The sequence below is a fragment of the Ceratotherium simum genome, chromosome 2, assembly GCF_057802395.1.
Source record: "Ceratotherium simum simum isolate JZ-2026a chromosome 2, ASM5780239v1, whole genome shotgun sequence".
In the NCBI taxonomy this organism is placed as follows: domain Eukaryota; kingdom Metazoa; phylum Chordata; class Mammalia; order Perissodactyla; family Rhinocerotidae; genus Ceratotherium; species Ceratotherium simum.
In genome coordinates, this window is record NC_141901.1 from 56,080,090 (window position 1) to 56,106,317 (window position 26,228).

The 26,228-nt window shown below is 41.4% G+C and overlaps 2 protein-coding genes across 2 annotated transcripts; one reads left to right on the forward strand and one right to left on the reverse strand.

Moving 5' to 3' along the window:
- Positions 1–2,065: 2,065 nt before the first annotated feature.
- On the reverse strand, positions 2,066–16,480 carry ATP5PB (ATP synthase peripheral stalk-membrane subunit b). Its single transcript, XM_004420679.3, has 7 exons — positions 16,324–16,480; positions 16,010–16,046; positions 12,201–12,346; positions 9,499–9,662; positions 8,771–8,896; positions 3,399–3,578; positions 2,066–2,317 (listed from the first exon to the last, which is right to left on the reverse strand). Exons 1-7 carry the CDS (start codon positions 16,361–16,363, stop codon positions 2,240–2,242), a joined length of 771 nt encoding a protein of 256 aa, XP_004420736.1. The 5' UTR covers positions 16,364–16,480; the 3' UTR covers positions 2,066–2,239.
- Positions 16,481–16,616: 136 nt separating this feature from the next.
- Positions 16,617–25,547, forward strand: WDR77 (WD repeat domain 77). The gene is made up of 10 exons (XM_014780036.2): positions 16,617–16,836; positions 17,078–17,263; positions 18,285–18,426; positions 18,721–18,770; positions 21,456–21,526; positions 21,660–21,714; positions 22,167–22,238; positions 23,074–23,182; positions 23,711–23,779; positions 24,423–25,547. The coding sequence occupies exons 1-10, from the start codon at positions 16,722–16,724 to the stop codon at positions 24,580–24,582; spliced, it is 1,029 nt and encodes a 342-aa protein (XP_014635522.1). The 5' UTR covers positions 16,617–16,721; the 3' UTR covers positions 24,583–25,547.
- Positions 25,548–26,228: the final 681 nt, after the last annotated feature.

The window sequence follows — 26,228 nt, forward strand, 5'->3', positions numbered from 1 at the left end:
CTCATCAATTCCTTCCTTTTTATCCTCACTGCCATAGCCTTTAGTTAAGGTCTTCAACGTCTTTTAGCTAGAATGATGCAACAGCCTAACTAGCTTTGCCTCTCTCCAAACCGTCCTCTAGTGTTGCTAGTGATTTTTCTGAAACAAAAATCTAGCCATCTTCCTCTGCTTAAAACCTTTTAGTGGCTTCCCTGTCCTCAGAACAAAATCCAACCTCCAAGCCCAGCATTTAGGGCTAATATAACTCCCTACTATTTCTGTTTCACTCTTCATTTGTGAGAGTTTTAAATGTTACACTCCTACATTGGATTCTCTACAATCATAAAGGCTGCTCCGTCTTCCTGGACTCTAACCCCCAGACACTCTTCTGGCTAACTTCTTCTTTCAAATGCCAGCTCAGACGTTGTTTCTCTTCTTACCCGTGAGTCACCTTTCTGCTCTCTCCATATTTTACTAGATGCTTTCACTGATTTCTTGGGGCTAGAATTTTTGCTTTAAGTATTACTCATTCAGGTTAACATTTATCAATAGGATAGTTATCGTGGTGGTTCATAATGTGTCAACTTGGTTAAGCTGAACTACATCTTCCAGTAAACTCGTCCCTGGATGTTCTGGTTAGAATAAGCCACAAGGGATTCTTGAGTCATCTTAGAGGGCAGATGTGAAGCAGCAACTATTTTGTCTCTCATACATGTTGTTGCTGATCTGTTGGCTCACCAGTAGTAGACGGGCCTGCAACTTCCCCACGTTTCCCTGGATCGTCCTTCAGCTTCTCTAACCTTTTGACTAGGTGTGTGTGATGAAGCGGCTGGGGTTATGTAGGACGGTCATACCATTAGGGTCAGAGTAATAAAAACTGACAAGGGTTTCAGTCTGTGCCTGTGAGATTTCCACTCATTCCTAGCCTCTCCCACTTCACATCCATCTTCCCTTCCTAACTGCCTGCTCCACGGACTTGAAGCTCCTGCATCAGAAACAAAGATACCAGCCTTAGAGACTGCTTATCCAGCTCCATGACAGCATAAAGCCAATTCCCTTATTATATAAACTCGTATCCTCATAGTTCTGCTTCTCTGATTGAACCCTGACTGATATAGTTATATACAAGGGAAATCATGAGGCTGGTAAGACTCCTAAAATGGTGCTTGCCATTATATTCTCAAAGCACCTTGTGCTCAAGTCTGTATTATATCACATATTCTTATTGCCTTTCTAGTAGATTTTTAACTCTTTGAGGTAGGGACTTTCATCTCTGTATGACCAGTGCAGGATGGTGCTTAGCACAAACTAGGTGTTTATAATTCTTTATTAAATGAATAATTTGGAACACCTCTGCTGACCCTATCAAAATCTCTTTAAGTAACAATAAAGATGTCAATCTGATTTCTATGTTAGACAAATACATCAGCCATCAATAAATATTGACTCAAATGATTGTTACATAAATTACAGTCCTAGGAAGTCAATGAAAATAGCAATTACCCATATGGTACATATTTTCAAAAATTTCCTATTATGTAAGTTGTCCATTTGTGTACAAATAAATCCTTACACAAGTACAGGAGAATTAAATGCAGACAAACCTATGCAAGGGCAGAATTTTCTGATTTATCTGCTGGATTCTAAAGAGTGGTTTTATGACACATTAAGCCCATAATATTTTCTATAGACATACTTCTAAAATGATGATAAAGTCAATGATATGATTTGATATACAATATTTCTGTTATTTTAAGAATAATAAAAAGTTTTAAATTTCCCATAACTTATCAGTTAGCCAGAAATAGCTTACCTCTAATAGTCTTATAACCAAGATTATCAGTTCAATGATATCTTTAATTTTTACACAATTGACAAATGTTGACACAATATTTCAGAAAATTATGCAACTTAAAAAACCTTGTTTCAACTATCACTTTATTGCAAGATGGTAGAATTAATTATAAATTTAAACTATAACTTGGTAATCTTTAGTGAGGCACCAAATTTAATTAAAAGCAAATAGCTTATTCAAAAGTGATCATGGAACAACTCAAAATGCAGAGCAAGAAGGATGAGAAACATCTCACTGGTCAATAGATTATTTTATTTCTCTCACTATATGAAACTCAAACTCTTCATTTTTTGGAAAGGTAAGCTGTAACTTAGTAGATAGCAATACAGAAATATTCTGTCACATAGACTAGGTTCCATATAGTCAGTCAACTGTTTCTAGCTGTCTCAACTGGGATAGAGGCATTTACAGAGCTGGTTGTGCCTGGGCCTTCTTTGCGAGCAGCTTGAGATCTGAAATGCACTTGGCAATTGTCTCCTTTTCCTGTAATAAGGAAAGAGAAATCTGGTTAGACTTCTCCAAATCATTAAAGGGTATAAACACCATAATTCCTACAAGAGCTTGAGGTTCCTACAGAACCTCAGGATGGATTACCGGCTTAATATGATAGACCACTAGAAATTATTTAACACAGTGGCGAGGCAATTTATTTTAAGAAAATCCAGGGCATTAGTTAAAATCCCTTAGCTCACAGCTTTTATAAGTGAAACCTGTATAGAGTTTGAAGCCAGATACTCCCATAACCATGTGCCATTGCTGTTAGCTTGCACAGCTAACAGGTGCTTGAAAAAGACCAACCTAACAAATACCAGTAATATGCAAATATTAAGAAAGAATGAAAATAATTTTTAATCTGTTTTCTATACTTCGTGTTTTCCAAGTTTCTTAAATAAGTCTATTACTTTTATGTAAAAGACAGTTTATTAAAAAAATATAAAAACAATTCATCAAATGTTGATAGATCCTGTTTTTGTAGTCCTCCATGGTTATGGAGAAAATGATCAGAAATGCCTAAATATACTATATATCTGGGAAAGAAGAAACCAAGTCATTAGTAAGTAAATAAAGAATATAAATTTAAAAAAGGAAATCAAGTCTGGGTAAATAATAGAAAACACTGCTTCTCTATCCAAGACCAATGAACTAAGCAGCGGGTAAGAAGAAATGAAATGGAAATCATGGAATTAGGAAACGGAAGGGGATCAGAAATAGCCTTGTCCAGTCTCTATGTCTTACTGTGAAATTAAATATGTCAGTTAACATTACCCAAATAATGGAACCTGAATACAAGTCTGCTACAACCAGTGTTCTCAACAATCTTTCCATGGTTTTTGACCTATGAGGCGAGAGACCCTTTGGTAACCAAACTTTGAGGAAAGGGGAAAGCCACCATGGCAGTTGTGTAGCATCTTTTAGGTTACCAGTATCTAGAAAAATGAACCAGGGCCACCCCACTGTCTCCAGGCTAAAGACTCCTCGCCAGCTATTCCTATCCTAACAGAGCATCAGCAGATGCTTGTCAGAGATATCAATACAACTCCAGAAGCTTCAAAATATTGTGTACCTGCTGTGCAGAGAGGCTCTGTACCACGTGCTTCTCCACCCAGTTTACCATATGCTCTTGTTCCTTTCGACGCATCATATTCTGCACAGAGATTTGATAGTCCAGGCGATTCTTCACCTCCTTGTATACTCTATGCAGCCGTTCCCGGTAAGTAAGCTCCAAGGCCATAGCAATGTTATTCTGAAGCAAAATTAAGAAATGAAGAAAACTGTTTGCATAGTTGAAGGATCACTTATACTCTGAGGATTCTGCCAGTTGGAATACTCTACCCCTTTCTTGTATTTTATGCCAAATTCTTCTAATTTAATACAAATACGTAGCACATGTATGTGGTAAAAAACTCTAACAGCATATGGTAAAAATATATTTAAAAATATATGCAGTAAAAAATAAGTCTCCTCCAGCACCCCCTTGGGCCACCATCTTCCTGTATTTCTGGTATTCCCTCCCAGAAATATTTAATAAACAAAATATAGGTATTACACACATATACACACACATCTTTTTTACAAATTATGACATGTAGACCCACCTCAATTTTAAAAGTTACATTGGATTCTACTATACTGGAGTCCCATAATCCATAATTTACTTAACTAACCTCTATTAATAAATCAGGTTGCTTCCAATTTTTTCTACTACAAATAATGCTGCATAAATTGTATGTGTCTTTCCACTTATGTGTGAATACTTGCTGGGTCAAATAATAGCTAACATCTGTTGAGTATCTACTATGTTCTAAACATTGTGTGGCAATTCCATTAAGTCTTATAATCACACCATGGGATAGTTACTATTACTATATCCATTTTACTGTGAGGAAACTGAGGCAGAAGCTAATGAACTTGTCCAAGGTTAGGGAGCTAATAAACTGTGAAGCCAAGAACTGAATACAAGGAATCATGCTACAAAACTCATGCTCTTAAAGATCCACTTTACATTGTGATTAATATTGCCAAATTTCACAGAAAAGTTGTATCACTTCATTCTCCCATAGCAAAACGAATGCCTGTTACTCCAAACCCTGACCAACAGTGTTTATAAAACTTTTTATCCTCTGCTCTTCTGATAAGAGGAAAATATCAATTTTAATTGTCATTATATAAGGAGAAAATTTACATATTTAGAAGCCACTTACATTTACTTATTTCTTTATGAACTGTACATGTCCTATGTCTAGTTTTCTACTGGGATGTTGATCTCTCCTAAAATTACCCTTTTGTGTCACCTGGAATGCATGAATTCTTCCCAACTTGTCATTTAGCATTGTTTGTGGTAATTTTTACATGTAAAATTTAAAAATTTTTTTATAATATCAATTTAACAATTTTTCCTCTTATGGTTTCAGGATTCTGTTGTATCTAGTAGAAAGGTCTTCTCAACTCGAAGAGTATCGTATTTTTTTCATGTTCTCTTTTTCTACTTTTATGATTTCATTTCTTGTTTTTTTTGGTGAGGAAGATCAGCCCTGAGCTAACATCTATTGCCAATCCTCCTCCTTTTTTTTTCCCCCAAGGCCCCAGTAGATAGTTGTATGTCATAGCTGTACATCCTTCTAGTTGCTGTATGTGGGACACGGCCTCAGCATGGCCGGAGAAGCGGTGCGTCGGTGCGCGCCCGGGATCCGAACCCGGTCCGCCAGTAGCGGAGTGCGCGCACTTAACCGCTAGGCCACGGGGCCGGCCCATATGATTTCATTTCTTACTTAAAGATCTTTAATCCATTTGAAATTTTAGTATAAGGCGAAAGGTAGGAAACCAACTTTATTATCTACAAAGGTACCGATTTGTCTTCCCTCCTCTAAGAAGAAAATGCCATCTATCTAAATTCCCTTATGTATTTAGGTCCTTCTCTAGACCCTCTCATCTGCTGTACCAATCTGACTTCCTATTCATATACTTGTACCACACTATTTAAAGTTCTTTATAATTTTATACTAAGTTTCAATATTTGGTAGGTCTGTTCCTCATTACTTCTCTTTCAGAATACTCCTGGATATTCTTTTTATTTTTTTCTATTACTAATCAATTTGTCCAAGTCCCAGCATCACCCACCCTCAGCCTATTAGTATTTTCTTTCTAGGAATTTGTTAAATTTAGAGATTAAAGTAGAGAGCATTGGTTTCTTTATAATAGTGAGTCTTCCAATCAAATAACAAGTTCTAAGAACGTTATACCTCAAAAGTACTTTACATTTTTCAAAGTACAAAGATTATACATTTCTAGTGAAGTTTATTCCTAGGCATCTTTTCCTAAATGGTATATCTTTTCTCAGTATATTTCCTAACTGACTGCTATTTGTATATAGAAGGCTACTGATTTTGTTTATTAGATATTAATTTTGCACCAAGACATCTTAGTGAATTTGCTTATTGTTTAAAGAGTTACTTTGATTCTTTTAGGTTCTTTAGGTATATAATCAGAGAATCTATAAATAAGGATAACTTTGCCTTTTCTTTTCTAATTTTTATACCTTTTATTTTGTTCTTTTATTTAATAATATCAGATACTACCTCCAGAATAATATTGATAAATAATGGTAACAGGGATATTGTCATCTTCTAGTCTGTAATGAGAATCCTTACAGGTACCTGTTAAATATAAAGGCTTGAGATATTAATCTCAAGTAGGCCCTTAACACTTCTAAGCACATTTCTTTAGTCCATTCACTCTCTGTTCTTCTTTCTCCTTAAATCTCTAACATCTCCTTGACTACTTTCACTCTCAGCAAATGACCTGGCTTCCTATTTCACTGAGAAAATGGAAGCAATAAGAGAACTTCCACAAACTTCTACCACCACATAAATGAAGCTAACTCAATCTATACTCGAATACTTTGCCTTCCTGTCTGTAACTATGACTGAACTGTCTATACTCTTGGAGTCAATCCCTCCACCTGTGCACCGTATTCCAGGCCCTCTGGCCTATTGAAAGATATCACTCCAGCAAATTTTTCCCCCCTTTCTTGCATCAATTTTTCTCTCTACTAACTTCTACCAGATGCTAACAAGTAATTATACTTTCTATCCTTTAAAAAAAATCTCTCTTAATGCCTACATCTTCCCCTCCTAGCTACTAATTTCTTTGCCCATAATTACAGTAAGACTCCTTGACTATTTTGACAGGAGTCTATACTCTGACTCCAATTTCTTTCCTTCCATTTTTTTCTTCAACCTACTCCAATCACTTCACTAAAATAGCCCTCACCAAGGTCACCAAGAACCTTCGCGTTGCTAAATCCTATAGCAAATCCTTAGGCCCTTTATTACTTGACCATAAGTAGGGTGACCACAAATTAAAATAGCTCTTATTTTCATCTGTTTTCCTTGTGTTCCAGTCTTACGGCTTTAAGTGCCACCTGTACACTCATGACTCCCTAATCTCTAACCTAAAATTCTCCCCATCAATTCTAGACAGCTATATCCAATGGTCTATCTAACAACTCATTTCAAACCAATGCATACAACACCCAAGGCTATCTGCAACAAGGCAATCAGAATGACCCTTCAAAATGTAAATGAGATCACATAACTCCTCTGCTTAAAAGCCTGTGACTTTCTCTTTCATTCAGCATACAAGTCAAAGTCCTTACAGAAGCCTAGAAGACTTTACATGATCTAGCCCCTGTCCGTCCTCTACCTTGCTTCCTTTTATTCCTCCCTCACCCCCATTCCACTACATTGACCTTTTACTTGTCCTTGACTGTAGCTAGCAAGCTTCTAGGTTTAGGGCCTTTGCAATTGTTCTTCCTTCTGCCTAGTACACTATTTCCCCAGAAATCTACATAGCTTGCACCATCAATTCTTTCAGGTCTCTGTTCAAATATCACACCAGAGGCCCTTCCGGACTACCCAATAAAAATAATAACTCCCTCCTCCTAAAATCTCTTTTCCTTTTAACACCAGTTTGTTGTTCTACATAGCACTTATTACCAGTTGACATTCACATCCACTAATTATATTCTGTCCTCAACCCCCCGTTAGAAAGTAGACTCCATGTAGGCAGAAACTTTGTTCTGTTCTCTGCTGTATTCCCAGCATTCTGCTTTGACCAGAGTCTCCAGACAGGAAAACCTCAATAAATATCTATTAAATAAATATTTCATAAATAAATAAAAATTCTAAATGACTATCATTTGATTCTTATGAAAAAGCTACATCACCAAAAGCCAGTTTTGTGTGTACATACATATTATATATGAGGCAGGAAGCATTCTCCAGTTGTAACCTAAATACGCATGGAAAGAGGTTTTAAAATTTTCTGAGGTTTTCAAACATTAATGTGTTTAAGAATCTTTAGGGATCCTGCTTTAAAAGATATAGATTCTTGGATAGCTCCTAACAGAGGTTCTGATTCCGCAGGTCTTGGAACGGGCCCAAAAACGTGCACAGAAGACGACTGTGATGCATGTGGTACTGAGACCACACTGAGAAACACTGGCCAGGATCCTTAATATTTCAGAACCTTACTCTACCTTAGCATCTCAATTTTCATCTATAGGTGCTTCTATAACTTAAAATTTCAATATAAGGGCATCTCACTTTAAATATCAAGCATAAAGTACTGGGCTCAAAGTAAATAATAACAAAATACTTGAAATACATTCCTAAGGTTGTTTTAGAAACTAAATATTTTAGAATTTAATTATGCTTTAACCATAGGACGAAGTTCTACTGATATCTGAACTTGCTTTGTGAATTTGGAATGTAAGGTATCAGATTTTCTTATAGCAAGTATACTAAAGAAGATTTTCTTTTCTTTTTTTTTTTTTTTTGTGAGGAGATCAGCCCTGTGCTAACATCCGCCAATCCTCCTCTTTTTTTGCTGAGGAAGACGGCCCTGGGCTAACATCTGTGCCCATCTTCCTCCACTTTATATGGGACGCCGCCACAGCATGGCTTGCCAAGCAGTGCGTCGGTGCGCGCCCGGGATCCGAACCAGCGAACCCCAGGCCGCCGCAGCGGAGCGCGCGCACCCAACCACTTGCGCCACCGGGCTGGCCCCAGGAAGATTTTCTTATAGCAAGCATGTATGAACTACACAGCATGTATTTCACCTATGGCCTTAGACAGTGCATGCTATTTTTTAATCAGCTATAACTTGATGACTGTTTTCCTTTTGTTTAGATCCAAAATGTGTTCTTTTGTAACTTTTACTATTTCTAATTTTAGAGTAATAATTCTAATTATTTATCCACTTGGTAGGTCTTAAATGTCTAAATAGCTGTAATTGCCAACCCCTACCCAAATCTTCTCTTTTCAAAATAAAATATGCTCAATCTATTCAATCATTCCTTACAAGAGATTTCAAATTTTTGTTTTAATTGCACATAAATGAGTAACTTCATCCTCCTTAAAAAGTTCTGAAACCTACCCTCTGGACATCAAAAAGGTAATGGCGTTTTTGAACCAGTGCCTGCTGTGACTTCTCCAGATCAATTGCATCCTGGATCTGTTTGATGGAAGCCTGTTTCACCTCTTCTAGTTGGGCAATTTTTTGCTGCAATTATGATATTTACAACAAAGATCAGTGAAAACAACAAAGGTAAAAAAACATTCATTTTATGCTTCCTAAAGTTATATTCCTTATTTGTGAAAACACCCAGAAAGAAACATACACACATATAGGGAGAAATGCACAAATTCTTAAAAGGAATTGCCCACAACAGCTACCCAATACAGTCATGCACCACATAACAATGTTTTGGTCAATGATGGACCACATATACGAGAGTGGTCCCACAAGATTAGTACCATACAGCCTAGGTGTATGGTAGGCTATACCATCTAGGTTTGTGTAAGTATACTCTCTGATGTTCACACAATGACAAAATTGCCAAATGACTCATTTCTCAGAACATATCCTCATCGTTAAGTGACACATGACTGTATCTTGTTAATGAACAAAACTATAGAAAAGCTGGACAAAGTTTGGTAGATTTTAAAAAAATTTATCTCAAATTAGAAACTAACATTAACACTTAGAAGTGTAATCATTATTAGATTCATTTCTATACACTCTTCCTCCAACATTCATATCAAAAACATCACTTGATGCTTCTACTGTGGTCTAAAATGGGAAATAAGGTTTAGGGTTCTTACCTCATTGAGTTTATCAGCAAATTCTCCAATAGAAGCACCATATTTTTTAACTATATAGACAAGAAATCCTATTGTTGATATGGCAGTGATGGTCTCTGGAGTAATCACATATATTTCTTTGGATAGAAAATACAAGATAAGCCCAGTTCCGAGCACATAGGGTCCTAAAAGAAGAAAGAGATATTTTATGATGGATATGCTACGCCTAAAAGGGGAAGAGAGAAAGATATTTCTGCATTTGATTAGTTGAAGGCAAAGTTAAGTAATGATTTAAAATAATCAGATTCAAAGACAGAACACTGGATCGAGAAGCAGTATGGCAGAGTTGAAAGAACAAGGATCTAGACTGAAGGAAATCTGACTCTGCAACTTACAAAAAACTGAGCAATACAAACAACCTCTGAGCTTAGTTTCCCTCATCTGTAAAATGGGAACAATCTCTTCTTCACAGGGTTGATGAAATTGAGAAATAAAATATGTAAAGTGTCTAGCACAACTGCTGAACAAACAGGAACTATTATTGTACAAAGATGTCAGGTTACTTTCTGAAGTAATTTGTGCAGCAAAGTATACTATTTATTGAATGGGAACATTGGTCAAGATAAAATTTATCCATTCTTGCCTATTTTTTTTTTTTATAATTTTATTTATTTATTTTTTTCCCCCAAAGCCCCAGTAGATAGTTGTACGTCATAGTTGCACATCCTTCTAGTTGCTGTATGTGGGACGCGGCCTCAGCATGGCCGGAGAAGGAGTGCGTCGGTGCGCACCCGGGATCCGAACCTGGGCCGCCAGCAGCGGAGTGTGCGCACTTAACCCCTAAGCCACAGGGCCAGCCCATTCTTGTCTATTTTTATTGAATAGAAACCTGACACAGGAAATAAGCAAAAAACAATTATAAAGTAGTATGTATATAAAAGGCAGAATTAAATATCAGGATTCTCCATTCCTGTAGCATCTAATTATAATGCTTCAAATATGGCTACCATTTTCTTTAACCAGGCCAGTTCTGAAAGGACACAAACCATGATTTATATGTGTTTAGGATTTTCCTCTGTGCCTCACAAAATGTTACACAGGGACAAAGCAGGCCTTTAGGGCAGCATTTTACAGTGTTTTTGAGCAACACTAGAACCAAAGGATGTTAGGATGAATGATGAGAATAAAAGGGTTACAGTCTCAAATATATTTTACCCAGTTTGCTATAAAAAGTTTCAACAGCTTTTTAAAAAAAATTTGCCTTTAATATATAAATATTAAACGTGAAGTTACAAAAAACGCCTATCATATGTAACATTTTAATCATCTATGGAGATCTGAGGACACTAACGTTTCCTTTATTTTTTTGGTGAGGAAGATTAGCCCTGAGCTAACATCTGTTGCCAATCCTCTTCTTTTTGCTGAGGAAGATTGGCCCTGGGCTAACATCCATGCCCATCTTCCTCTACTTTATATGGGACACCCCCACAGCATGGCTTGATTAGGGGTGCACAGGTCTGCGCCCGGGATCTGTACCTGCGAACCCCATGCCGCTGAAGCAGAGAGTGCGAACTTAACCACTACGCTACCGGGTCATCCCCGACACTGATGTTTCTTGCAATTTCAGTTAGGGAAATGCTATTTTAGGCCACTCCAGGGTTAAAAAAGAATCTTTGATTTCCAATGTTCCACGGTCATAGCAGTATTTGGGTATAGCAAGAAAGGTAGTGTATGTAGTAGAAAGAACACCAAACTCAATGGAAGACCTGGGTTCAAGTCCCATTCAGTCACGAGAGAGAGAATAAATCCCAGTAAATTCTGTTTTCTAGCTCTTCTGGGTAATAAAAATGTCTTCATAGGACTATTATAAGGACTAAACAATGTAAGCGAAAGCATGTTGCATTATAAAAATGCAAAGTTTCAGAACAGTTTACACCTTTTAAAAGGGGAGAAACTGATAAATATGGTACAATTTCTGTTTTCATGCTTATATATACAATTTAATAGTCTCTATTGCTTTACCTGGCTTTCTTATCCACAGCTCCTCCCATTACCTGACAGTTTATTACACAGTTACTCATTTCTTCATTGTCTAACGTACAATAGAATGTATGTTCCATGATGCTAGGCACCTCAGTTCACCACTGTATGCCTAGAACAGTGCCTGGCATAAAGCAGGCATTCAGTAAATTTGGTTTATCAACAAATGGAGGGCTGGCCCCGTGGCATAGCGGTTAAGTGCTCGCGCTCCGCTACTGGCGGCCCAGGTTTGGATCCCAGGCCCGCACCGATGTACCGCTTGTCAAGCCATGCTGTGGCAGCGTCCCATATAAAGTAGAGGAAGATAGGCACAGATGTTAGCCCAGGGCCAGTCTTTCTCAGCAAAAAGAGAAGGATTGACATGAATGTTAGCTCAGGGCTGATCTTCCTCTCTCTCTCTCACACACACACACAAAATAAAATAAATTAACAAAAACAAAACAAAAACAAAAACAAATGGAGAAAATGCTATAAAATTAAGTTAAAATTCCAAACAAATTTATTCGAAAGAGAAGTTAAAGCAAACAAATAATTGTAATATTGAATCACTTCCACAATTTCTTTTTAAAAACAGCTGACTTGTTTTTGTGGTATATGTGGAAGTGCTAAGAGGCTACTAAAATCCTAGGTTAACATAACCCATACCATCCAAACATACTATCAAACACAGGGCAAATGCTCACCTGTTACACCAGTTTTAGGATAAAGGAACTGGAAGAATTCCTCAGGGATCAGCCCCAAACGAACTTTTCCTCCATATTCAGGAAGAGGTGGTACAGGGGCAAGTCTTGGCTGCCCTGTGTGAAAGATCCTTGTTGCCTGCAATACCCTACAGGTAGCAATTATACAAATTTAAAGCCCATTCTTTAAAGAGAACACAATATATAAACAATTAGCAGAAACAACGAATGGGGATGAGGATTGAGGCAATTTCCCACTAACTGTCATAATGGAAAGAGAACCGACTAGGAACAGGAAGGTTAGGGTCCAATAATTAGCTGTGTGACAAGAGCAAATGACTTATTTAAAGCCGTATGTAACCTACCCAATACTAGAATCCCTTCTATAGGTCTCACAGGTCATCTGTCTAGCACTTTGCGTGTCTATTATTAGCACTGAAGTATATAAGAACATAGATTCTGCAGTCAATTTGGGTTCAAATCCCAGACCTGCCACTTGACTTTGAACAAGTATCCTAAGCTTTCATAATCTCGGATTTCTCTAAATAAAGTGGGAATAAAGGCTATTAACTTATAGGGTTGTGAGGATTAAATGAGTTAACACATGTAAAGTGCTTAGAATGGTGCTTGACATAAGGTAAAATATGTAAGTGGTTAGCTACTACATGCGCACTGTGTTGTGAGCCCCTTCATGGCAAGAACTTGAAGCTTTCTGAATATTCTCTGTGACAGGGTGCTAACTAATCACTGTGAAACGGGCCTTTTCAGTGTTGGGTAGCTCTAATTATGTTTATCTTTAACTGAACTGCTACGTACATCCATGAAACTTCTAGCCATTAGCTCTAATTTTATTTTTCTATGTAAGATAATGCTCATGTATCTGGGTTAAACATCTCAGTTCCCTCACAATCCTGAGTGTCCCCCACAAGAAGCTCTCTGGTTTTGTTTACAAAAATGAGGTAATGTGGAACTAAATATAATACTCTAAATATAGCTTGACCAATTCATTCATTCTACAAATATATATTGAGAACTTACTACTGTCATTATTGGGCTTGAACTATTGTACTATTATTGTGGATTTGCAAACTATTCTTGTATTAGATTGCATTTTTAGCAGTTATAGCATACTGGTGTCTCATTAAGCTTCTGATGAAATAAAATCTTCTGGTCTTTTTCACATCTGCTGTTAAGCTTAGTCTCCTTCAAATTCTCCGTATGTTTTTGTCCTCCAGCTCCCCACTCTCTCTACCTCTACTTCCTTGCAATGTAAGAGTTTATATTATCTCATTGATGGGGTTCATTGTTTGTCTTCTGAATATTATTTCTGCCTCCCAATGTATTACCCACCCCACCAACTTTTGAAATCTGGGAATCATGCTTGAGATTCTTTCATTTAAATCAGGGTTTCTCAATCTCAGCATTATCGACAATTCTTTGTTGTGGAAGGCAGTGCTATGCACTGTAGAGTGAGCGGTATCCTGTGGCCTTTATACACTAGATGCCAGTAGCGCTCCCCCCTCCCCCAGTGGTGACAACCAAAAATGTCTCTAGACATTGCCAAATGTCTCCTGGAGAGGAAAATTGTCCCAGGTGGAGACCAACTGATTTAAATCGCAGCATTAGAGAACTTGCTTTAGTCTGACTCAAATCCTCTTCCCAACTGGCTGTCTTTATTCAAACCTTCATCATCTCTTGTCTAAACCAGTTAACAATCCAAAACCTGGTCTCTGCTTCTCATCAAATACCCCCTAAACCTAGCTCCCTCCACCCTGCTGCCAATGTTTCTAAAATGCAAATTTGACTTTAAAACTCTCCAGCAGGCTTTCTCCTGCCTACAGAAAACAAATTACTTAGTATAGCATACATGATTCAGCACCTGTCAAATTTTATAACCTCATCTTCCTTTATTCTCCTACCCTTCAGCCATATGGTCCTACTTACAGTTCTCAAAAACAAACAAAACAAAAACATGCTTCATACCGCTCCTTCTGCCCGGTATGCCTTTCACTTAGTGACTGCCAAGCCCAATTAGCCTCCAGAACATGTCAAGCATATCCTTTATACAGGCCTCTCCAATCTTGGACTAACAGTCATTCACTCAACAAAACATCTACTGACTTTCTACTTATGTCAGGCACTGGGAGCATAGCAATGAGCAGACAAGGTCCCAGCCTTCACCATTCTAGTGGGAGTGTGGGAAGTGTGAGTGTAGAGGTCGACATACAATTTCAGGCTGCTGTTAAGTGCTATGAAGAAAAATGGAGCAAGGTAAGGGGATAGGGAGCAATGGAGTCGGGGAAAGGCTTTTTTAGTAGGAGGTCAGATGACATTTGAACCAATAACCTGTGGAAAAGAGAGAAGAGCAAGGACAAAGATCCTGAGACAATAAGAAGTTTGGCAGTGTTCAGAGGAACAGCAAAAAGGCCAGTATGCCTGGAGAATAAGCTTAAGAGATTGAAAGGAAATAAATCAAGGGGTAGGTTGGGATCAATCCATGTTGGGCCTACCAGGTTATGGTAAGTTTGGATTTCATTTCAAGTGGGATGAGGAGCTCTGGAGGGTTTTAGGTGGGGGACTGACATAATCCCTCCAGCTACTGTGAGAATGGGCTGTAATGGGACAAGAATAGAGATGCAAGGAGACTAGCTAAGAGACTACTGAACGAGCCCAGGTGAAAGCTGATGGTGGTTCACACTCCAGTAGTAGTGGAAGAAGTGGTCAGAGTCCAAATATAATCTGGAGAAGAGCCCTGCTGATGTATTAGATATGGAATGCAAAAGAAAGAGAAATTAAAGATGTTCCTTGTATGTTGTATATATAGTTATTTTATTTGTTACCTGTATCATGACTATTTGTTTGGAAATATTATCATTATTTGTATGGAATCTTTTTTCTCTCTGATAAATTGGAAGTAGTCAATCATAACCTCATTTTAATGCATACACAAAAATTACTTACAGATAGATTAAAGCCAGTTTTTCAAGCCATGGGATAGTTATCAAATTGCAGATTTAGGACTAAATTTGGAAGTAAACAGAGAAATCCCAAAGAAAATTGACATGTTCTATGAAATAATATTAACAATAACAGCTGCTAACATTTACTAAGCACATATTGTGTAGCACTGATTCTAGAATTTCACAGGAATTAAGTCTCTTAATTCTGATAACCCATAATGTACTATTCTCTCCATTTTGCAGATGAGGAAATTGAGGTCACACTGCTTGTAGGTGGAGGAGCCAGATGTACCCTGTTCTATTTCTGGAGTCCTCACTCTAAACCATTACTCTATAGCTGCCTCCTCTCTCAGCTTGTGTGTGAGCCCCGTGAAGGCAGGTAGTTAGCCTTACTCATTTTTATACCTTCGGTTATGTAGGTGACAAGATAAATATTTACTGAGTCAATGAATGACTTCTCTGACTCTTACGATGTGGCAGTCAAAGTCGGGAACTGGGAGACAGACTGAAAACAACATGCTTCACTGCTTTAACAAACCTTGTTCTTGGGTATGCAATCTAGGAACTCGGATCCGGGCTGTGGCAGCTCTGTCTAGCTGAAGGTCACAGGGAGAGGGGTGGGGCTTAGAAAACATCAAAACCGGTTTCTAGTTTAGTGAGAACATATCACCTATGCTCGTAATCTTTGCCATTAGGTAATACGACGATGTTCCAGGCAGTTACCGGTGCACAAGTGTTTGAATGAGGCTTCAAGGGTTCCAAAGTTACCTGAAGAAAGGTAGTTTCTGGCCTAAAGCTAAAAGGAGGTTACCGAGAAGTGAACGAAGGGGAGTATTAACCCCTCACACTCACCCTGGACCGAGGACGGCCGCGTTCTTCAGACAAGGGGCTGCAAATACACAAGGCGCAGGTCAGCAAGCTCAAGGTGAAAGCTGGGTTGCCCCTTCCTCGGCCCCCGCGGGGCCGGATCACTAAGGCCATGCGCCCTCTTTCCTGTCCCCCGAGACCCCGCGTTCACCTTCGGAGCGGCGCTAATCACTCCCTACTCAGGCCCAAGTCTCGCTGCGCCTTCCTTCACCCCCTTTCCCCCCACTCCCTCCCCGGAACGCTAGACGCGCTTCTTTGCAATCACTCTGACAGCCTGGACCAGGGTCTACATCTCTCACCCGCTGTGGCGGCAGCAGAAAGTACCACCCGGGACAGCATGGTGAGCGAGGGTCAAGGCGTGGGTCCAAGCGTCCCAGTGACCCGGACAGAAGAATCTGTCAGGGACAGGAGCAAGATGGTCGCTCCCAAGTCTCGCGAGAAGAGAACGTCGTGCCTTCTTTTCCATCAACTTCGCCTCGAATTTTTTTTTTTTATCGCGAGAAGAGGCAGAGAGCGCTGAGAACCTGTTGCCGGAGGGCGGCAGCCGGAAAGCAGAATAGAATTCTCGCGAGATGTCGAGAGGCTAGCCTGTCGAGAGAGGCGGAGGCCCGGAGGGGTACCACGTGGGGATTGCTACCGGATCTGAGTCTCCGGCGGGTGTCCAGTTTGGGTCTAGGCTGGAGTTGGAGCCGTGGACATGCGGGAGGAAACCTCGTCTCCCCTTGTCCCCCCCGCGGCCCGCGAGTGGAACCTTCCCCCTAATGCGCCCGCATGTATGGAGCGGCAGTTGGAGGCTGCGCGGTACCGGTCGGGTGAGCTGAGATCCCGGGCCTGGGAGCCCCCTCACGCCGGCCCAGAGCGCCCCTCGCCGGGACTTCTAGCCCAACCCCGCCCCGCTTGCCATCCTGACCCCTACCTCGCTGAGCTCAGTCCCCAACTCTGCCCTGCTTTCCTGAGCTCCGATCCTGACCCGGCCCGCGTGCTTCTCGGTGCGGTCACCATGGAGATGAGCCCTTCCACCCCTCACGTGCTGACAGCTTGTACTTCCCGTAGATGGGGCGCTCCTGCTCGGGGCCTCCAGCCTGAGTGGCCGCTGCTGGGCTGGCTCCCTCTGGCTTTTCAAGGACCCTTGTGCCGCCCCCAACGAAGGCTTCTGCTCCGCCGGAGTCCAGACGGAGGCCGGAGTGGCAGACCTCACTTGGGTGGGGGACAGAGGTATCCTAGTGGCTTCTGATTCAGGTGAGTCACTTTCTCTCCAACCCCACAGGTGGAATAGAGGCTAGGGGTACAGGTCGGGCTGGGCTCAATCTTTAAATGTCTCATACTTAGTGGTTGGGGGAGCTTGAGGGTGTTTGCCCCGAACGAGAACTCCTGTGTAGGTGGAAAATACCTTTTCCAACATTCTAAATTGCCTGCTGGTAATTTCTAGCAAAACCCATAACAAAAATAAGAAGTAGATTGGAACCATTTTTCTTTATCCCCCAACGCAGACCAAGGATAATCTTCATCTTAAAGATGACGCTGCAGCCAATCTGTGCTACCTGTCTCTTTCCATTTCTTCCCATTTTCTTCTTCTTAAATGTCTTCATTCTGCTTTCTTTATTTTGAATGCCAGGCTCAGCAATGGAGGCTTTGGCATTAAAAAAAAATTAGAATTTGGGTGTTGGCAGGCATGTTGTGGAAAGATAAAAGTGAGACATTAAAGATTGAGCCTCTCTGGGGATTGAGCTTGAACACTACATATTCAAGACAACTTTTGGGGAGTTTTCTGTACATAGCCAGTGACTGTGCAAGACACTCAATTATTCAGTATATATTTTTAAGACCCTGCAAGGCGTTTATTCAAATTGTTCAACAAATATTTATTAGTGTCCAAATAATTGGGAAGATTTAACCATACTGGACTGTGTGCTACACAGACAATTGTGGAGACTTCATCCCTTTCTCCTGGGAGCTTATTTTCCAATGTTTTCTCACTGAAGCGGATTAATGGATTTTACCAGCTGTTCCATCTTTACCTGTCTTTTTTTAGAAGCTTTCCCACCTAAGTGTCTGGACAGTTATTAGGAAAACTATTGCTGGCATAAATCCAAATGGCTTGGAAGTTAGCTAAACCCTGTAAGGGTATGGACTTTGCTTTTATAGCAATAACTTAACTTCTTTAGTTTAATGACAATGTACTACTTGAATCATAGAAGTGAATTACTGTCTTGGTATAATCCAAGCTTGTTTCTCTCACCCTCCACCCCACCCCCATCAGGTGCTGTTGAATTGTGGGAGCTGGATGAGAACGAGACACTCATTGTCAGCAAGTTCTGCAAGTATGAGCATGATGACATTGTGTCTACAGTCAGTGTCCTGAGCTCTGGCACACAAGCTGTCAGTGGTAGCAAAGACTTCTGGTGGGTCCCTGTTCTCATCACTCCTGTCTCTAGGCCTCTTTTGGTTGTATTTACTATCCTGTTAGCTTCTTTAAGTAACGTTTGGGGCTCATTATAAGAATCCATTGACTAATTTTAATGTGTCTATAAGGTTTCCTTAGAGATTTTACAATCCATTGTAAATAGACCATAGCAGAAGCCCAACAGGCAAAGACACAGGATGTGTTGGTGAAAGGAAGTTCTTGTTGGAACACGTGTTTTTACGTAGATAAAATGTAGGTCAAAATTAAGGATCTGTTTCCTTTTCCTTCTTAGCATCAAGGTTTGGGACCTTGCTCAGCAGATGGTACTGAACTCATACCGGGGTGAGTGCACGGTCCTTCCTTTTCAGTCCTGGCCTTAGCTGTTTTGTTTTTGTTCTCCCCTTTGAGCTCCTTGAACTTTGCTTGGATGTTAGAGGCAGCAGTTCCTTGCTGTCCTGCCTGATAGTTTTCTTCCAAAACTATAGTCAGGCCCCAATGTCTATCCCTTGCCGTTTCTTAATTTCCCTTTTTCTATTGATGGCCTGAAACCACCTCCTTGGCCACCGGAGGCTAAAACTCTCAGTCCTCTTCTGCTCCTGCTTCCCCACTATCAGTTGGTCACCAAGTTCTTTTGAGTTTTTTTCCATTTGTTCCGTGACCTTTGTTTCCATTTCTCATGCTCCCATTTACTTTCAGGCTTTACCGCATACAGACAGTGGCACTCATCTCATCTCTCCACCTCTAATCTTTGGTCTTTCATTGATTTCTTTTGGCTTGTAGATTAAAATCCCATTTTCTTGTTATGACATTCAAGTCTCTTTAGTGTCACTCCCCCTTCAAGCATTCAAGCACACTGCACTAGCTAAACCCAATCACGGGATATCCTTCGCGTTCTCCAAGTATAAACCCTGAGACTTGTGAATCTTGAACTTGTGAATATGCACCTCCACAAAATTTCTGTTTTTCTGGTGAGAACCATCACTTTCTATTAATGTTCCTTTTTCTGCTCACTTTCATTAACGGCACTAGCAGTTGACTTTATTTTGGGAGCCGTTTTTCATAAAGATACCATATCTTCATGAAGATAATGTCTAGAGCATTAATGTGTGTGGCTAAGAGGTGGAGATGCTGGGTAATCACCTGGTTGACTCAATGGCTAAGTGCCTTTCTCTGCCAATTCTAACTTCAGAGTGCATGGTTCTGATATGTGCCAAAGCGAATTACAAACTCATATGTATCCTGGACCTTCTGGGTCACTGGAAATAGTCAAACAGTAATGTTAAAATGCCAATGCCCGAAGTCTGCTATACTTGCCTTTTGGTTCTTAGACATATGATGTATTTTCCTGGTCAATGCTAACTCTTTTTCAGCACTTCTCCCATTCAGCCTTTTTCATTAGTCCTTTGCGTTTATATCTTATCCAGCGCACCCCCCCACCCCCGCCACATTGTATTCCAAATCCCTTGAGGGGAGAGGAACCACTTATTCTTCATTTTCTGTATTTCCCCATGATGCTTGTCCAGAGCTTTGCTTTCTTTAAGTGAGCAGTGAATTCGTTTTCATCGTGTTGGCTTTCCATAGACTCTAGGGCTAGGAAAGAAGTATGGAAGGTGGTTTCATCCTATTCTCTGTCTCAGGGTAGAGCCATATTCAGACTACCTCAGAAAGTCTGGTTGAATGACTTAGAGAAGGTGGATTTAACAGCCTATAATTAAGATATACCGGTGATCTTCAAAATTTTTTGCATGTAGACCTCCTGAAAGAATTTTGAAAAACTGCACCCTTTCACACATTTTTTTTTTTGTGAAGAAGATCAGCCCTGAGCTAACATGCATGCTAGTCCTCCTCTTTTTGCTGAGAAGGACTGGCCCTGGGCTACCATCTGTGCCCATCTTCCTGCACTTTATATGGGACGCCGCCACAGCATGGCCTGACAAGTGGTGTATTGGTGCGCGCCTGGGGTTCCAAACCTGGGCCGCCAGCAGTGGAGCGCGTGTGCTTGACCGCTACGCCACGGGGCTGGCCCCTTACACATTTTTAAATATCTAAAATATTTTAAGGTTAAGTAGTTCAAAGAATGTAATTTTGCACCATATCATTTATTGTATATTGTTTCAAGCTCATGTTGTCAAAATTTTGGATTTGCAGATTAAGCCCATTTAGTTTATGCAAAATTTCTACCAGATAACCTAACTGGCAAAAACTGATCCACATTGTTAAGCCAATTGGCCAAGTTAGACTTAACTTTCAGTCAGAAAAAGTCTGACTTTATTTTTTTAAGTTCAGGTAAACTTATTAATGTGTCCTTATAGCGACTATCTATCATATTTTTCAAAATTCTCATTATTAGACAGAAACAGAGATGAGTCACAGAACCACACTGTGTCTGTGGCGTGTATGAAACAAGGCCCGCCCCTTTCACTGAAGTTTACTCAGATGCTCTTTGGCTCTTCGGGCAAAGCCCCTTTTGTTGTATACCTTAGGTTTTTATGCTCCTGAGCATTGTACCCTGGTATGATGTGGGATGGGTTTTCCTTCTGAAAAGTGGGAGAAGGGTGATTGTGGAAGTAGAGGTAGGAAAGGAGCGCTGGCAGACTAGGCAGCTTCTCAGTTCAACTTTAGGAAAGAGAACATTGGAGACGTTTATTCCCTTAAAACTCTCAGTGTCCAGAACGCCCTTGGAAGTTTCTGTATATTTCCTGGAGGTATGTGTACCACAGTATGAAAACTGCTCTTCTAGGAGTCTTAGCCGTACATTCCTTCACTATCCTTACTCTGCTGCTAATTTCTCTTTCGTTGTCTTTACTATTTCATCCTTTCCCAGGCCTTTTTAGGGTTTACAGCTCCATCAAACTTTCCTCTTAGGTTTTGTGGTCCAAAATCTCTCACGAAATTTGTTAAATTGCATCATGAGACTAGGCCTGTTTCTCACACCCTTCCTGCTACCCCTTGACAGTGTCTGGGCTACTTGATGGTACTGCCTACAGCTTCTGCTTTGTCATATTTCTCTTTCTCTCTCCTTTGCAGCTCACTCTGGGCAGGTCACCTGTGTTGCTGCCTCTCCCCACAAGGACTCGGTGTTTCTCTCTTGCAGTGAGGTGAGATGGCCTCTTCTCCCATGCCCGCTCCCTTACCACACTCAACCCTCTGGGCCAGAGTCTAGTGTGGAGACCTCCTGGCCAGCAGCTGCTTCTTTGGATTGTGAAGCCCCTTTTCTCTTCCTTCGTCTAGGACAATAGAATTTTACTCTGGGATACCCGCTGTCCGAAGCCAGCATCACAGATGGGTGAGTCTGAGAGCCAGTGGTGGGAGGGTAGAGGCTTTCCTTGGCCAGAGTTAAAGGCAAAGTGGCCAGATGCTCAGTCACTGTGACATAAGTGACATGATCGCTTACTTTCCCGCTGAGGCTCTGCTGACCCTGTTTTGTGCAGCGAGTACCAAGAGAAAGGGCTGGTTCCTGGGTGGGTAGTTGACTTTGCGTTTCCTGGGTGGGTGGACAAATGGGCCGGAGTTCTTACTGTCATGTTTTATGCTTGAAACTTACCTGTGACTCATGCTCAAAAAGGGCAGGAGGCTGATGGATAAATTAGGTTATGAGGGTCAAGGATGAAGACACGACTGCCTTAGCAGGGTTTGGGGAACCGAATAAAGGTGCTCCTGGGATTTAGAGTGATTTCATTTGAGAAGCGTCTTCTAGGCTCCAAGTCTTGTTCCAGACCCTTCTTCTCTCCTTTGCAGGCTGCAGTGCCTCTAGCTACCTTCCTACCTCACTGGCTTGGCATCCTCAGCAGAGTGAAGTCTTTGTCTTTGGTAAGGCAGCGTGACCCACTGTTGACTGGGAAGGGGGAGGATGAGAGAGAGAGCTAACTCCATAATGTACAAGGCTCTAGCTGCTCCGTCTCATCAGCACACTTGGGCACTAGATGAATTATGCTAATGGAGGGGTGGGGGGTGTGGAATGATCCAAAAATATTAATTTAGCTTTGAAGAACATGATGATTTTTTTCCTCCGGTAGATCTGATTCCTGATTGTTCTCTCTGGCCTATGTTCTGGGCGTGGCTAGAAGTCAGTGGGCCACAAAGCAAGTGGATTGCTATGTAGAGAATTCTTTTCCACTGTGGATAGTTGTAGTGCTATCATGGTGATTAGGCTGTGCATATGGTGACACTGTTTGTGGTTAAAATAATAACTACCTCATCCATTAATTTAATTTTCACAGCCACTCAATGACTTATTATTCCTTCCTTACAAAAGAGGAAACTGATGCTCAGAGTGGTTAACTTGTCCAAGATTGAGGAACTAGCCTTCAAATCCAGATCTGGTTGACTCTAACACCGATGCTCTTTTTTTGTTTGTTTGTTTTTTGTGAGGAGATCAGCCCTGTGCTAACATCTGCCAATCCTCCTCTTTTTGCTGAGGAAGACTCGCCCTGGGCTAACATCCATGCCCATCTTCCTCCACTTTATATGGGACGCCGCCACAGCATGGCTTGCCAAGCAGTGCGTCGGTGCACGCCCGGAATCCGAACCGGCGAATCCCGGGCCACTGCAGTGGAGCGCGGACACTTAACCGCTTGCGCCACCGGCTGGCCCCCAACACTGATGCTCTTAACCACTGTGATGACATATTCCCTCTTTTCTCTAGGTGATGAGAATGGAACTGTCTCCCTTGTGGATACCAAGAATGCAAACTGTCCCCTCAGCTCAGCTGTGCACTCGCAGTGTGTCACTGGGCTGGTGTTCTCCCCACACAGGTACTGTACTTTGTCATCAAGGGCCTGGTGGGTATGAATGGGAACAGTGAGAGGGGATGCTTATGTTGGCACAGTATTAGCTGATTAGGTATTTCCTTAAAGCAGACACTGCAAGAGCTGAGCTTCCAGAATGTCAGAGATCTCTTAAGACCATAGTCCTTTTTTGGGTTGTATGGTCTCTGTCTGAAAATGGCTAAAATGTAATCTCATTCCTGTTCAACACCCAGCATGATTAATATTGTGGGCTTCTAGGACTGTGTGGTTGGAAAAGCTTGTGTTTCTGGGTTATTGCTGAGGCTGCAGAGAGGGACCAGATGGGATGCTTAGTTACCAGGATGATTGTCAATCCTGGCTTTGCTCCATTTCCCTCATCTTTCCTTGGCACTTGTGATGTGGACTTGAGTCCCCAAAGTGGGGATCAGGCCACCTTCTCTGGGTCACTGAGTGGGGTTGGGAGCTGGTCTATTCAGGGTTCTGTCTTGGGATCGATGGGCTTTACCTTTCACAATGCTCTCCTTCCTCTCTTAGTGCTCCCTTCCTGGCCTCTGTCAGTGAAGACTGCTCACTTGCTGTGCTGGACTCAGGCCTTTCCGAGGTGTAAGTGTGAAGTGGACTCCTGTGATCAGAAATCAGGGAGGGGAGCTGCGGGTGGCTGGGTCGTTTTTCTCTTCGGAAAAGTATATTGTCTCTTTTGGAGGGAGAATTCTTCATCTGTGTATAAGGGGACTGGGTGATGGAAGCAGGCAGACTGTTGATTGTCTACCTGTGCTTGGGGCTGACACACAATCAGCTCTGTCTCTGATAGAGGAGGAATGTGGTAGTGGGTGGAATTTCTAAGTCTGGTATTCTGACTGTCTCCCGGAAGGGGACACTCTACCCTCTTCACATAAAGAACCACACAGATGAAATGCAACCTACTATAGTGTGAAAGGCACCAGACAGAAGATCTGAATCGTACTTCCCTCTCTGCCGTGATTTGCTGCCTGATCCTGGCCCATATCACTACCCTTGCTCTAGCCACCATTTCTTCTATGAAGATAGGACACTGAATTGGGTGATTGATAAAGTCTTCTGTGGATAGCTACATTGCTGTCCTGGTGACAAGGCCATACGTATGGTGAAGTGTGTGTAACACATCCAAAAGTGTGCCCTGGATGTGTTGGATTGTCTTGCTTCTCAAAGTCTACTTTCTCCTCTTGTCTCTTACCATGCCCCAAATTTTTTCTTTTTTCTCTTCTAGGTTTAGAAGCCGAGCCCACAGAGATTTTGTGAGAGATGCTACTTGGTCCCCACTCAATCACTCCCTCCTTACCACAGTGGGCTGGGACCATCAGGTCATCCACCATATCGTCCCCACAGAACCTCTCCCAGCCCCTGGACCTAAGAGTGTTGCCGAGTAGATTGGATTTAAGACAAAAAACATATCTCCCATGAGTGTCCCCCTGCTGTGCCCCTGCTCTCTCAGTTTGTGAGACACACAGGAGCCTTATACAGTATGTTGATAGACCAGATCTGTGCAGTTAATAGGCATTGTCTGAGGGAGGCTGGATTCTGGGGTTCTGTAGTGATAGGGAAGAAAAACTTTCTTGAAAATGGATATGTATGTGTGTCTGAGTATGTGTATACATATGTAGTTTTTAGTGGCGGGGGGAATAAAAAATCCATCCCACATCTTTCCTAAGTCCCTTCCCCCCAAAAAAAAGTTCAGAAAAGGGTTTTATGCTTCCCATGTATCTGTGCTTGAGGAATTGGCCATGTCTGGATGAAGTATGGGTTGTGGGTATCCCTGGATTCTTGGAAGCTGCTCATATACTACTCGTAGAGATAGGAGCAATGTTACTTTTTTATAGAGCTTAATTCACCTTTATCGTGGGCGATGCTTCCATTTATAAAAATCCAGCCCAGCTCACCTTGAGGAAGAGCCAGGATGCTCTTACTACAGTTTTGCACATCTCCTTGCCTTTGACCTGAATCAGGAATCCACTTCCTGGCTGAATAAAAAGTTTGGCTAGTGCCTGTGTAATGCCCGTTCCCTCCCTCCCGCCCATGGAGTTGTGTATGTGAGATGAATGTTTTTCTGTCACAGATACCGTAGAAAAAAGTTTGGGGATGATGGAGAGCTTAAAGGCATTTCAGTTAAGTTAGAAAACTGACAGAGACCTAACAGAGAAATGTCTGCCACTTTTCCCATCCAAAAACAGCCTGAGGCCTGACCTCTCCTGCCTCTGGGCCCCTTTCTCTGGATATGGGAAATCTGAATACTCTTTTTGTGGACTCTGAAGATTTTAAAATGCAGCATCGGAGAGAGAATCAAATACTGGTTGGTGAAATAAAAAGTTTAGGCTTTGTTGGCCTGTCTTTTGAAGTGTGTGTGTTATATGCAGTTAGACATCTTTCACCTGTGTGAGTTATCTGGGTATCAATTTTATAGCCCATTATTTTTTTGGTGCTTCCCCAGCTCCCCAAAGTAGCTAGTTGGAACTTAAGGTAAACATTTGGTTATTCGGGTTGGTGGACTGGCTACTGCTGGTTAGAAGTCATACATCAATTACTGATTGTACTGGAACTAAATACAATCAATTATGTACAAGCTTTGCAAGATTAGTTGAGCTACAGTCACGTTATGAAACTGGGCATTTTGAAGGAATATGGACAAAATATTTGTAAGTAAAGCTTCCAGTCTTCACCCTTGCCAAGCATGAGCTCTGTTCTTGCAGTTACTCTCAAGTATAAACATGGGAATTTGTAATCATATGACCTACTGGGTTTGGGAGTGAGGTAGCAATAAAGCCTTCACTGTTGGGGGCCGGCCTGGTGGCTTAGCGGTTAAGTGCGTGCGTTGCACTACTGGCGGCCTGGGTTCGGATCCGGGCGCAAACCGACGCACCGCTTGTCCGGCCATGCTGCAGCGGAGTCCCATATACAGCAACTAGAAGGATGTGCAACTGTGACATACAGCTATCTACTAGGGCTTTGGAGAGAAAAAGTTAAAATAAAAAAGGATTGGCAATAGATGTTAGCTCAGGGCCGGTCTTCCTCAGCAAAA